The sequence below is a fragment of the Diabrotica virgifera genome, chromosome 1 (genome assembly GCF_917563875.1).
Source record: "Diabrotica virgifera virgifera chromosome 1, PGI_DIABVI_V3a".
Taxonomy (NCBI): Eukaryota; Metazoa; Arthropoda; class Insecta; order Coleoptera; family Chrysomelidae; genus Diabrotica; species Diabrotica virgifera.
The window spans coordinates 308,520,883-308,534,745 of record NC_065443.1 but is presented as its reverse complement, the minus strand read 5'-3'; the positions used below and the strand labels follow the sequence as shown (position 1 = coordinate 308,534,745).

Sequence of the window (13,863 nt, the reverse complement as noted above, 5' to 3'; positions counted from 1 at the left end):
GACTATTCACTGATGGTTTCAAACCGTTTGAAACTGATGCTAGAACAAACCTATTATAACATAACAAAGTGGTTTGAGAAAATATAATTCGATGAGTAGTACAAGCCGACAAGCCAGTGCTGGCGCGTGACCTTGAGCGAAAATACACAGCGACAAATGCAGAATACGAGAAGGTCAACTGCCACCACTCACTTGTCGCACTGTACAGTTACAAAAAAGAAAAAAAGAATAAGATAACATATAGGTCAGTACAATTACAAACAATAGCTAACACATAAACCAATTCAGAATTGTTGCAAGGTATAACGGTTTTGAGTTATCTAATACATACAGGTCATGTAACACTAATCACAATACAAAAGCTCTGGCCGAAAGTATTAAAAAGTTAAAAAGCTAGGGAAGAAATATGATTTTTAAAGCGGGAGACTGATATATTAAAACTAGAAATGAAGCTGCAGATGACATGCTTGAATTAGCAACAGCATTGGATATGGCGATTGTTAAAACATTCTTTAAAAAGAGAGAAACTCAACTTATTACCTACAAAAGTGGACAACATCAATCCCAAATAGACTATTTTATGATAAGGAAAGAAGACATACGTGAATGCAAAGACTGCAAGGTAATAGTTAGTGAGACAGTAAGCCAACAACATAAGCTGCTTGTTCTGGACATCAAAGTAAAAAGCAAAACTAAACAAAAATATCAGAGAGGACCACAAAAAATCAAGTGGTGGCTGCTAAAAGATAAGAAAGAAGGTCTATTCAGGAGAAGAATAGTAGAAAAATATCTTGGAACATGAAAGGAAGTCCTAACACAATTTGGAGAAAAATGGCCAGTAGTATTAGAGAGACTGCTATTGAAATACTTGGGAAAAGCCAGGAAAAAAGTTTGAGGATGAAGAGACTTGGTGGTGGTCAAACAAAGTACAAGGAAAAATAAAAGAGAAGAGAAAATTATATAAAAAGTCGCAAGAAACTATGGTTGGAATGGACTTATGGAAAAAAGTATGGTGGCGAAAAAGGAAGCGAAAGTAGCAGTAGCAAAAGCCAAAGCAGAAGAGTATTCAAACCTATATGATCAACTTGATACCAGGGCCAGGCAAGGCGAAGCGAAGATATATAAAATAGCCAAACAGAGAGCAAAGAAAGCAAAAGATTTTAATCAGATTAGATGTATCCGAGATGAAAATAATAAAATACTAGTTCACGAAAGAGATGTCAAAAAGAGAGAAAGTACTTTGACAGCTTATTAAATGAAGAATTTGACAGACAGCCTGTAGAGTTAACGGAGACAGTAACAGCAATTGTCACCAAAATAACAAACGAGGAAGTGGCTCAAGCGCTTAAAAAAATAGAGAAAGGAAAAATGGTAGGACCAGATGATATTCCTGGGGAAGTATGGAGAGCATTGGGAGAGACAGGAAAAAGGTGGCTAGCAGGTCTATTTATCAGAATTATGGAAGTTGGACAAATGCCAGACGAATGGAGAAGCAGTATACTGGTACCTGTTTACAAAAACAAGGGAGATATACAACAGTGTACAAACTACAGGGCTATAAAACTGCTTAGCCACACTATGAAAATATGGGAAAGAGTAATTTATAGACGGATACGTGAAGAGACCGAAATATCTGAGAATCAATTTGGCTTTATGCAGGGCAGATCAACAACAGATGCAATTTTCATTATAAGGCAGTTGATGGAAAAATACAGGAGTAATGAAACAAACGCTCAAATGGTATTCATTGAACTTGAGAAAGGCTAGGATAGAGTTCCTCGAGAGATTCTGTGGTGGGCAATCAATAAGAAAGGAGTCCCTGTTGAATATGTAAAGATTGTGAGGGATATGTATGAGGGAGTAACGACCAGTGTTAGGACAGATGTGGGAGAGACTGATAAATTTCATGTGAAAGTAGGATTGCACCAAGGGTCTGTGCTTAGTCCTTATTTATTCTCATTAGTTTTGGACCAGATAACAGCGAAACTACAGGGTAACAGTGGAGGCAAGCTCTGGAGGAAAAAGGTTTAAAACTTAGTAGGACAAAAACAGAGTATTTGGAATGTTCATTTAAAGATGGAGTTACTACAAATAAAATGGTATCTTTGGATGGTGAACTGATTGTAAAAAGCAATAGTTTTAAGTATCTGGGATCGGTATTACAGAGTAATGGAGAAATAGATGGAGATGCATGCAGTAGAATTAGAGCTGGACGAAGTGGAAAGAAGCGAGTGGTGTGTTGTGTGACAGAAAAATTCCAATGAAGCTGAAGGGAAAATTCTATAAAACAGCCATAAGACCGGCTATGATGTACGGAACTGAATGTTGGGCAGTGAAGAACAAAAAAGGATGCATATGGCGGAACGAATGCATATGGCGGAAATGAGAATGCTTAGATGGATGACTGGAGTGACAAAGAAGGATAAAATTAGAAATGAGTATATTAGGGGAAGTCTAGGTGTGGCACCAATTGATGCCAAAATGAGAGAGCATAGGGTAAGAGGGTTTGTTGTTCATATTTAACGTCGAGACATTAATCACCCAATATGAAGAATAGCTGAAGTGCAGATTCCTGGTGGGAGACGATAAGGCAGGACATGTTGGTAAAGGGGATTGACATTGATATGACCCAAGATAGAATTGTGTAGAGAAATGCAATTAGGGAAGGCGACCCCGCATAGGGATAAGGCAAAGAGAATGATGAATGACTCTTAGTTGCGCATATTGGTACTTATTGTTTCTCAGTATGCGGCCTAGGTATGTTTCTAAGTATGTAACTTTCACTGTGTTGAAAAGTTCTCATTCTTTGTCTAATTTTTGCAGTACCTACTATTCTTTTGAGGTATGTGATGTCCATGAAATTTTGAGGATTCTCTGGTAGATCCACATTTCAAAGGCCTCCAGTTTATTTACAGTTGCTGTTTTAAGGGTCCGCATTTCAACTGCACAGATAAGGCTGGACCAGACATAGTATTTTGATAAACATAGTTAAATTTCGAGTTTTATTCGAGAATCACATAGCAATCTTTTGATTTTTTCGAAAGATTTTCTACCCTGTTCTATTCTTGATCCATCTCTAGATCAGGATTTATGCTGCTTTGATCCAACAGCCCAGATACTTTAAATTTATTGACTTCTAAAATGTCCCTGTTTATTGTGCGAGGTTGAGGTACATTCTGTTTTTTTCAGATTGACATCACCTTGGTTCTGGTGTACTACCTTCTGTAGTTTTTGTTCACTTCTCTTGATTATCTGCCAAATATCTGCCGCCACATTAACTTTTATATCAAGATAAAACTTTTCACGTTTTCATCTTTCTTCACAGTTCTCTATGTGATATTTTTCTTTTGTGTCTCTGATAGCTTTCTTCATTTTTTATTTGCCAAGTGTGTTGTAACTATTAGAACCTTCCATGTTGTGACTCTTTCATCCTTTATTCTTTGTAGTTGGAGATACTGCTCTAATATAGTTGCATTGACTTTATGTGGTACTTCATGTTCTTCCTCTACTGTTCTAAGATAGCTTATTTATATAGCCATATCTTTTGTTTCAGGATATAAAGAAAAAATTAGAAACTGAAGATTTTAGCGACAGAGGGAAGGGAGATAGTTTACCAATTAGTTTAGTATTACAGTTTTTATTTCACGAACTGAGACATTCAGAGTATATCAAGAGATGGCTCTATAAAAAGTTAAGCCTAGAATTTGATGAACTGCTGACAAAAACCACCATAGGAAAGTTTTTTGATAGTATTACTGTAAGTATAAAAGTAAATTTGTTTTTCTCTATAGACAAAATATTGCTCCTTAACTAGGTAAGTGTGTGCGATGTTACCTTTCTGCCACAAATATTTTGTATGGTAGTATCATTAATATAGTCCGTCTAGAAAGTATCCGGAATTTTATATTTTTCCTAATTTTAATAATAGATTTCCTTTTTGTAACATTTTAAGACAAAAGTAGTGCATCAAGGTTGTGCCGATAGTAGGTTATGGACAAAATCGCATGACAACACCATCTGTCAAATATTGTTGTTTGTAAACAGACTTGAGATTTGTGAAATAATGTCGCAAGTAGAAAAAAGAAAAGTGGTGGAATATTTGTATAGAAAGGGTGTCCGAAACGTTAAAAAAATAGTGCAATTGACTGAACTCGGAAAAAGTGCAGTGTATGAAACAATAAAGAGGATAAAAAATGGCATAGATATGAGACATAGACCAGTTTCGGGTAGACCGCGGAAGATTTGCGGAAACAATTTAAATGCTTTAGTGGTTTTAGGACGACAAAATCCGCGCCTAGGGTTTCGAAAATTAGCGAACAGATTTGGAAATCAACGAAGAATAAAATTGTGCCCAGAAACTGTCCGCATGTCACTGAAATAGCAAGGCTACATATCAAGGAATCCAAAAAAAATCCCTATAATGACACCTCTGCAAAGGCAACGAAGAATAGATTTTTGTCAACGTTTTCGAGAAGATAATTTTAATAATGTCTTTATATCTGATAAAAGTTGTTTCCAGCTTGGTGCAAATCATCTAAAAGTCCTATCAAGAGAAAATGTTACCGTTCAAATTTCCAAATTTCCCACTAAAATAATGGTTTGAGGAGCAATATCTCAGCGTGGTGCTACGCCTCTCTGTATAGTTAATAGTACTGTTGATAGTGCGTAATATTGTGACATCCTAAATGGTTTTCTTCTTGAAAGAAGAAGTTTCAGATAATGCAAGATAATGCAAGAGTTTTATCAGCAAGATAATGCAAGATGCCATACTTCTGCTTATACTCAAGCTTGGATGCAAGAACACGAATTGGCAACAATTCCGTGGCCAGCAGCATCTCCAGATCTTAGCCCCATTGAAAACATATGGGGACTGATGAAGATTGAAGTGGAACGAGCAGCGCCACGAGATAAAGAAGGTTTGATTCGATCAGTTTTACAGGCCTGGAACACCATTACCGAAAATTATGGCCTTGGCCTAGTTTCGGGTGTACCTGGACGTTTAGTTAAGTGTTTAGATTTAAATGGAGGTTGTATAAGTAAATGAGATGAATTATTTGTTGAAATTTTATATTTCAAGTGATAGAAATAAATACCGTAAAATTATAATTCTGTTTTCTTTTTTCCGGATACTTTCTAGACGGACTATAGTTTTGCTGTTGAAGACTGGTTCAGCCTCCACCACTTTTTTAAACTCATTTTCCCCCCTTCCCACTAGGCTCTTCAAATTGTGTGCTTCAAAGGGCGTACCATTGTATTATAGCTCTGCTCTTTTGTCATTCAACTTACTGCAGTCGAACACACTCTGCTCTGTCGCTTATTCTTTATCAAATCCATTGCAATTCTCTTCGAATTTTTCCCTGAAGAAATGTGTCATCCATCGTTTTAGTATTTCCCCCAGTTTTGTAAGAATGTTTCCCTATTTATTTCTACGTATTTCTGTTCATGGTTTAAAATCTTTTCTACTCTTGTTCAATTTTTGGAAGAATTTAGTTTTAGTCGTTTTGATCAATTCTTGTTCACGAAGTTCCCTTTCTGTCTTGTTCACTTTTTTTCCTTCGGTGTATTTTCTTCTCTTCCTTACTCAGTCTTACATTTCTTTTTCTAAAAGGACTAAGTTTTCACTCTAATGGCATATAAAACAACATAATGTTACTCTACATCCTACCAGACTGAAAACAATGGGAACCTTCTCTGGTAACAACTCCGAGGCTTCTACAATTTGCAAGCTATAACGGATGCTGAGACTAAGGAAGATGAGGGAATTTTACAATTTATAATTCACGTCCCATCTGCTCAGCGCGGTAAAGTTCCAACGAGAATGGTTCCATTCGTACTCCAATCAGAGTAAACATGTAAATCAAAAATGAATAACCATTTTCAATTTCGTTGCAAAATGAAAATACAACCGCACCATATTCTAGTCCAATCAGAGAGTGCAGCAAGCACCTCTACCGGTTTCGAAACTTATTAGTCTCTCATCTTAGAGTGAAAACTTAATCTTTTGCTAGCAGTTGCCGCTAGGGCATCTATGCCATTTCGTTCGTTGCAATCCGGGACTCCATGCCGGGGTTTGTTTTGGTTGGATCAGAGAGAGCAGCATATGTGCCTCCTGATGAGAGACTAATAAGTTTCGAAACCGGTAGAGGTGCTTGCTGCACTCTCTGATTGGACTAGAATATGGTGCGGCTGTATTTTCGTTTTGAAACGAAATTGAAAATGGTTATTCATTTTTGATTTCTTTTTCTGTTTGCCTTGTTCTGTGTCGTTGTTGCATTCGCCAATACGCGTGTTTCTTTTTCTTTGTTATGTTGTGACATTCTTCATCACACCATTCTGGTGTTGCTCCACATATAGATATCCATATGGTTAACTACGTCTTTGTTTAATCCACCTTCGGAGCAGATTTCTTAATCCTGGGATAAAAGAGTTTCCTATTATTTACCAACTTATCCTACCAAGGCTGTTGATATGGCCTAGACCAGCAATTACTCGGCCCCTATCTACATCAATTGTCCAATTTTGTGTTGCCCGTCTTCTATTGATTTGGATTTTTCCTTCCTCAAGATTATTAACATCTTTCAGCATTTCCTAATATCTCCCCATGGGGTTTAGAGGACTAAAAAATTAACCTGTAATGATAAATATGTATGAAATGCCATTGTTAAGGCTACAACCATAGATGTTTTTTCTATTTCAGATTAGAGATATGCATTTAGGAACCGAATTTCCTGATATAAAGGAAATAACTGTAGATAATGTCAAATTAGACAAAAAAGAAGGATACATAGAGACTGTTAGTTTGTGTTTAAGCTTGGATTATACAGGAAATTTTTTATTAAGTATCGATGCAAAAATGAAGTTTGGAAAAACTGCTTATCTTTCCATTAAAGGTGAGTGTTTTTAGTTTATACTATAATTTCTATAAGAACAGTTAATACAGGGAACAATATAATAGAAAAAATTGAAGAAAATCTTCTGTGTAAAAGGTATATTTATTTAAAACCCCAATAAAGGGCTACATTAAAAGACAGAACGTTTTCGCTCTAAAGAGAGCATCATCAGTGTCCTAAGCCTAAAATAAGTACAACCATAATTAGTGAAGACAAGAGTGAAAAATTTAAAGGTTGACCAACATAAAAAATTAGGTTATACTTACAAGCTCTACATGCTAAGCCACCAAAAATACATGGGTTAAAACCCTTAAAACGCCGACCGAAAGTCTTACATTGGCGTGTTATACAGGGTGTCCCAAAAGTAGCGGAACGGTCGAATATTTCGCGAACTAAACATCGGATCGAAAAACTGAAAAATACGTGTTCAATCATTTTTAAAAATCTATCCAATGACACCAAACACCAACCCCCACTACACCCCCTGGAGGTGGGGTGGGGGGTACCTTTAAAATCTCAAAGGGAAACCCCCAGTTTTTCTTGCAGATTTTAATGTGTTACATAAAAGTAAGCAACTTTTATTCAAGACATTTTTTCGAACTGTGGATAGATGACGCTATAATTGGGAAAAACGATTTATCCTGATACCATAGGTAAATTATAGAAACGGTCTAATATCTCACGAAATACACTTCCAAATGAGAAACTAAAAAACATATTTTTAATCTTTTTCGAAAACCTATCGAATAACACCAAACATGACCCTCCAACCCACCCCCTGAATGTGGGGTGGGGGGTAACTTTAAAATCTTAAATAGCAACCTCCACTTTTGATTACAGATTCGGATCCGTCATGAAAAATTAAGTAACATTTATTCGAAACATTTTTTAGAATTGTTAATAGATGGCGCCTTAATTGGAAAAATTCGATTTATTAGCGCCATCTATCAGAAATTTTAAAAAATGTTTCGAATAAATGTTGCTTAAGTTTTTATGACGAATCCGAATCTGCAATAAAAAGTGGGGGTTGCTATTTAAGATTTTAAAGTTACCCCCACCCCACATCCAGGGGGTGGGTTGGAGGGTCATGTTTGGTGTTATTCGATAGGTTTTCAAAAAAGATTAAAAATCTCTTTTTTGGTTTCTCATTTGGAAGTGTATTTCGTGAGATATTAGACCGTTTCTATAATTTACCTATGGCATCAGGATAAATCGTTTTTCCCAATTATAGCGCCATCTATCCACAGTTCGAAAAAACGTCTTGAATAAAAGTTGCCTACTTTTATGTAACGAATCCAAATTTGCAAGAAAAACTGGGGGTTTCTATTTAAGATTTTAAAGTTACCCCCACCCCACCTCCAGGGGGTGTAGTGGGGATTGGTGTTTGGTGTCATTGGATAGATTTTTGAAAATGATTGAACACATATTTTTCAGTTTTTCGATCCGATGTTTAGTTCGCGAAATATTCGACTGTTCCACTACTTTTGGGACACTCTATATATTATACCCTGGCGATGGGTGAAATTTAAACAAGATATACCTCAAAGCATGATATGACTATACCACGTGTATGTGGGTGGTTGAGTTGATTTCTCTGTCTTCACAAAGCGAAAGGTAAAAGCCAACTGATTACAGGTGACAGGTAAGAAAGCGTTTCTGACTGATGACAGCACGAGACAGACGGTCCAACATGAGGGTGTGTGAACTGATATGTAGTTAGGTACACTAGCCAATAGTTTTAAAAATTTTTATTTGTGGTAAAATACGATAATAACAACAAACACCATGTGCTGGGATTACAAGTATTCACTATTAAGCTACCAAGGATAATATACGGAGTGAAAATAACGTTATTTAAAAAACCAATTGTCAGTGGGGTTGTATTAAGTGTATTACTAAAGATAGGCAACCAACCATACATGAAGTGTATGTTAAAATAAAATAAATATCTTATTTTTTGTTTTAATAGTTGAAAAAGAATAATTTGCCCATATGATCAAATGCATTTAGGGTAGAGAAAAAAAGTAGATTTTTCTTAAACTATTAAACATGATGAGGGTAATGTCTAGGTTGAAGTTGCTATTCTTATAAGTATGTAGTTATTTTAAATTAATGGTATACAGCCAGTTACAGGAAATTTTAAAGGAGTAACAAAAACTAAGAAACTAAGTAAAAAAAACGAAGAAAAGGTGGAACTACAAACCCAATCCATATTGGTACTTATCGAAAGATAAACAGTTTAGTTGATACAGCCATTAAAAAGGGCCGAAAAGGATGTCAATGGATGGAAATACAAATCAAGGAAAAAAATATGAAAAGTAGCTGTCATATAGTGAAACAACATGAGGCAAACAACAGACATGCCTTATTTTAAATAAAAATGGGGTTTCCTTTTGATTCGATTCGAGTCTCTTGCCATCCCCTGTTTCTAGGTTTACTCATTATCAAAGAGGCTTTGCAAGAAGACTGAATTGAACCAAAACGCACTGACTCGGTGGTAAATATATTTAAATATTCTACCTATATTCTACCTTATTTTATTATGTAGCAATAATGACAAATACGGATAGAAGCGAAGGCCTTCTACAATATTTCTATTAGTGAAAATAGTGTATATTTCTATTTTGCTTCTAGTGAAAAAAATAAGCGGCAAAGCGAGACTACAGTTTTCGAGACAACCGTATACCCATTGGTCTTTCAGCTTTTATTCTGATCCTGTTCTGGATCTACAAGTTGAATCTCATTTTCAAGGAAGACAATTACAGTCCAACATTACAAATCTCATAGTTAATCAGATTAAGAAAGCGATAAAAAGGAAACATACCCTGCCAAATTACAAATTAAGGTAAGTCAGAAATTAAATAAAACAAATTGTTTAAGTTCTATACTGTACATTTTTGGATTGTCATTTTTTTGAGACAGTATATAAGTTACTGGTAAAGTTAGGTAAACTGGTAATTCTAGGATTATCTGGGTAAAGTCCGAAGTACTCGCCAAGTACAGCAGCTTGTCTTGTTTTAACAAGTAGATTATAATTTTTATTTCTGCAGTATTTATAGTTTTACTTTCCTAACTTTTGTAAAATGCGTTTTTTTCTTAAATTAAGATATCTTTCAAACAGTTACGGCCTTGTCATTACTAGTATACCCAATTAAGCATTTAACCAAGAGGCAGCAGCTAGAATGTGTTTTACTCGGAGTAAAGCCCGAAATTTGAACTATTTAAAATATATTTTGGACTTACTATCGGATATTATCGATATCTCGCGAGTACTTCGCACTTTACCCGGGTAATCCTAGAATTACCCGTTTACGTAACTTTACCCGTAACATATACATAGGTTATCGAATGCTTCCCTGTGTAGCATAAATATGCTTTAAGATATGTCTATATGGATGTAGATTTCATTAAAAACTTCATAGACCACTCGCTTATCTTCTAGGTATAAGCCGTTCTTCGTGAAAACGGATCCATCTCAGTTGGATGCAGAAGATAATGAGATAGTTCCCCAAGGTCAACTAGAGGTGACCTGTGTTGAAGTGTCCAGATTATCTTTGCCGCCAATAGTTCAAAATATTTATTGCACCATGTCAGTAGGTAAGTTTTGAATGTCTGTTTTATATGTTCTCTTAAATTGTTAATAGGCTGTTCAATGAGTTTTGCGGTTCGATAAGAAAAACACAATTTTATGGTTCTATTCTCTATTCTATTATATTCTTTTTATGGTATTTTCTCTCTGAACATCAGTAAACTTGTTCCAACGAGATTCTAATTCATGGGATGGCTGGAAGCTTGCACAGCTGTTTTGCCCTCATCATTTGATGAAAAACGCTTTCCACGCATTAATTTTTTAGGTATTGAAACATATGGAAGTCGCTAGGGGTCAAATCTGGTGAATACGGTGGATGTCGCATGGATTTTAGCCATTGTCAAAATGCTCATATGACACCCCGATGCATTGTCCTGATGAAAAAGGATTTTTTCTTTTACAAACCAGGTCTTTTTCACTAATTTTTTCCTTCAGACAATCTAAAACAGAGTAATATTCAGAATTTATTGTTTTACCAGTTAGCAAGTATTCCACAGACAAAATTCGTTTCGCATTTCGATTTCCATTCGTTAGGTATCCTAATTCGTTAGGTATTCGTTTCCATCCATTTCGTTAGGTATCCCGAATGAAGTACGTGCCTCCTAGTGGCGGGATACGGGCAACAATACATTGGCTTATAGGGCAGTCCTTACAGTAGGGATCCTGGCCTATACAGAAAAATGCAGGCGGGTGTGGGGTAATACTGCACTTTGGTTGCATTGGTGGTGTATTGGCTAAACGTGCAGGACAGGGCAGGGTATGGTGCTGATAGAAAAGGCATTCAGGCATCAAATATCCAAAAATCTTTTCAGGCCATAATAATGAAAAGACCTTCTCCAAACGAAATAAAAACTTATACTGAAATGATGGCATCTCCTGAGGTAAAATGTTCCGGAAGTAAAATGAGCCTCCATTCGGATCTCCGGGTGAGGACTATCTCAGGGGGAACACCATTACAGGTTAGAAAAATCAGGATAGGGTCTTGGAATCTTGGTAGTCTTACAGGTAAGAGTCTGGAGTTAGTGGATGCGCTCAAACGAAGAAGAGTTCAAATTGCTTGTATTCAAGAAACTAGGTGGAAAGGACAAAGGGCGAAAGAACTAGGTGATGGATATAAATTGTGGTATGTAGGGAGTAGTAACACTAGAAATGGAGTTGGTATAATTGCTGATAGTGAAATGAAAGATAACGTAGTAGAAGTTGTAAGAACGAGTGATAGAATGATGTCAGTGAAATTTGTAATTGATAAAGAGGTATTGAATGTTGTGTGTGTGTATGCTCCTCAAACAGGTCTGGGTGAGAATGAAAGAAGAGCTTTCTATGATCAATTGGGAGACATACTGAGTGATATTCCAGCGGAGGAGAAAGTTATAATAGGAGGTGATTTCAATGCACATGTGGGCCAAGCCAAGACAGGATATGAAACAATACATGGGGGATTAGGCTTTGGAACTAGAAATGAAGCTGGAGATGACATGCTAGAATTAGCAACAGCATTGGATATGGCGATTGTTAACACATTCTTTAAAAAGAGAGAAACTCAACTTATTACCTACAAAAGTGGACAACATCAATCCCAAATAGACTACTTCATGATAAGGAAAGAAGACATACGTGAATGCAAGGACTGCAAGGTAATAGTTAGTGAGACAGTAAGCCAACAACATAAGCTGCTTGTTCTGGACATCGAAGTAAAAAGCGAAACTAAACAAAAATATCGGAGAGGACCACAAAAAATCAAGTGGTGGATGCTAAAAGATGAGAAGGAAGGTCTATTCAGGGAAAGAATAGTAGAAAAAATATGTTGGAACATGAAAGGAAGCCCTAACACAATTTGGAGAAAAATGGCCAATATTATTAGAGAGACGGCTATTGAAATACTTGGGAAAACGTCAGGAAAGAAGTTTGAAGATAAAGAGACTTGGTGGTGGTCAAATGAAGTACAAGGAAAAATAAAAGAGAAGAGAAAATTATATAAAAAGTGGCAAGAAACCAGATCGGACATAGATCTTCAAAACTATATGGTCGCCAAAAAGGAAGCGAAAGTAGCAGTAGCAAAAGCTAAAGCAGAAGCGTATTCAAACCTATACGATCAACTTGATACCAGGGAAGGCGAAACGAAGATATATAAAATAGCCAAACAGAGAGCAAAGAAAGCAAAAGATTTTAATCAGATTAGATGTATCCGAGATGAAAATAATAAAATACTAGTTCACGAAAGGGATGTCAAAAAGAGATGGAGAAAGTACTTTGACAGCTTATTAAATGAAGAATTTGACAGACAGCCTGTAGAGTCAACGGAGACAGTAGCAGCAATGGTCACCAAAATAACCAATGAGGAAGTGGCTCAAGCGCTTCAAAAAATAAAGAAAGGAAAAGCGGTAGGACCAGATGATATTCCTGGGGAAGTATGGAGAGCATTGGGAGAGACAGGAACAAGGTGGCTAGCAGGTCTATTTAATAGAATTATGGAAGTTGGACAAATGCCAGACGAATGGAGAAGCAGTATACTGGTACCTGTTTACAAAAACAAGGGAGATATACAACAATGTACAAACTACAGGGCTATAAAACTGCTTAGCCACACCATGAAAATATGGGAAAGAGTAATTGATAGACGGATACGTGAAGAGACCGAAATATCCGAGAACCAATTTGGCTTTATGCAGGGTAGATCAACAACAGATGCAATTTTCACTATAAGGCAGTTGATGGAAAAATACAGGAGTAAAGAAACAAACGCTCATATGGTATTCATTGATCTTGAGAAAGCATATGATAGAGTTCCTCGAGAGATTCTGTGGTGGGCACTCAATAAGAAAGGAGTCCCTGGTGAATATGTAAAGATTGTGAGGGATATGTATGAGGGAGTAACGACTAGTGTTAGGACAGGTGTGGGAGAGACTGATAAATTTCATGTGAAAGTAGGATTGCATCAAGGTTCTGTGCTTAGTCCGTATTTATTCTCATTAGTTTTGGACCAGATAACAGCGAAAATACAGGGTAACATTCCATGGTGCTTAATGTATGCTGATGATGTCGTGTTAGTAGGAAATAGTGAAAGAGACTTAGAACAAAAACTGGAACAGTGGAGACAAGCTCTGGAGGAAAAAGGTTTAAAACTTAGTAGGACAAAAACAGAGTATTTGGAATGTTCATTTAAAGATGGAGCTACTACAAATAAAATGGTATCTTTGGATGGTGAAATGATTGTAAAAAGCAATAGTTTTAAGTACCTAGGATCGGTATTACAGAGTAATGGAGAAATAGATGGAGATGCATGCAGTAGAATTAGGGCTGGATGGATGAAGTGGAAAGAAGCGAGTGGTGTGTTGTGTGACAGAAAAATTCCAATGAAGCTGAAGGGAAAATTCTATAAAACAG

The 13,863-nt window shown here is 36.3% G+C and overlaps 1 protein-coding gene across 1 annotated transcript in view; it reads left to right on the top strand.

The window, feature by feature from the left end:
- The window catches only part of LOC126886115 (PDZ domain-containing protein 8), a 52,552-nt gene that overhangs the window by 1,286 nt on the left and 37,403 nt on the right, over nt 1-13,863 (top strand). The window contains exons 2-5 of the mRNA XM_050652961.1: nt 3,554-3,757; nt 6,698-6,890; nt 9,525-9,735; nt 10,333-10,487. Of these exons, the coding sequence (XP_050508918.1) occupies nt 3,554-3,757; nt 6,698-6,890; nt 9,525-9,735; nt 10,333-10,487 (763 nt within the window). The remainder of the gene's footprint in view (nt 1-3,553; nt 3,758-6,697; nt 6,891-9,524; nt 9,736-10,332; nt 10,488-13,863) is intronic.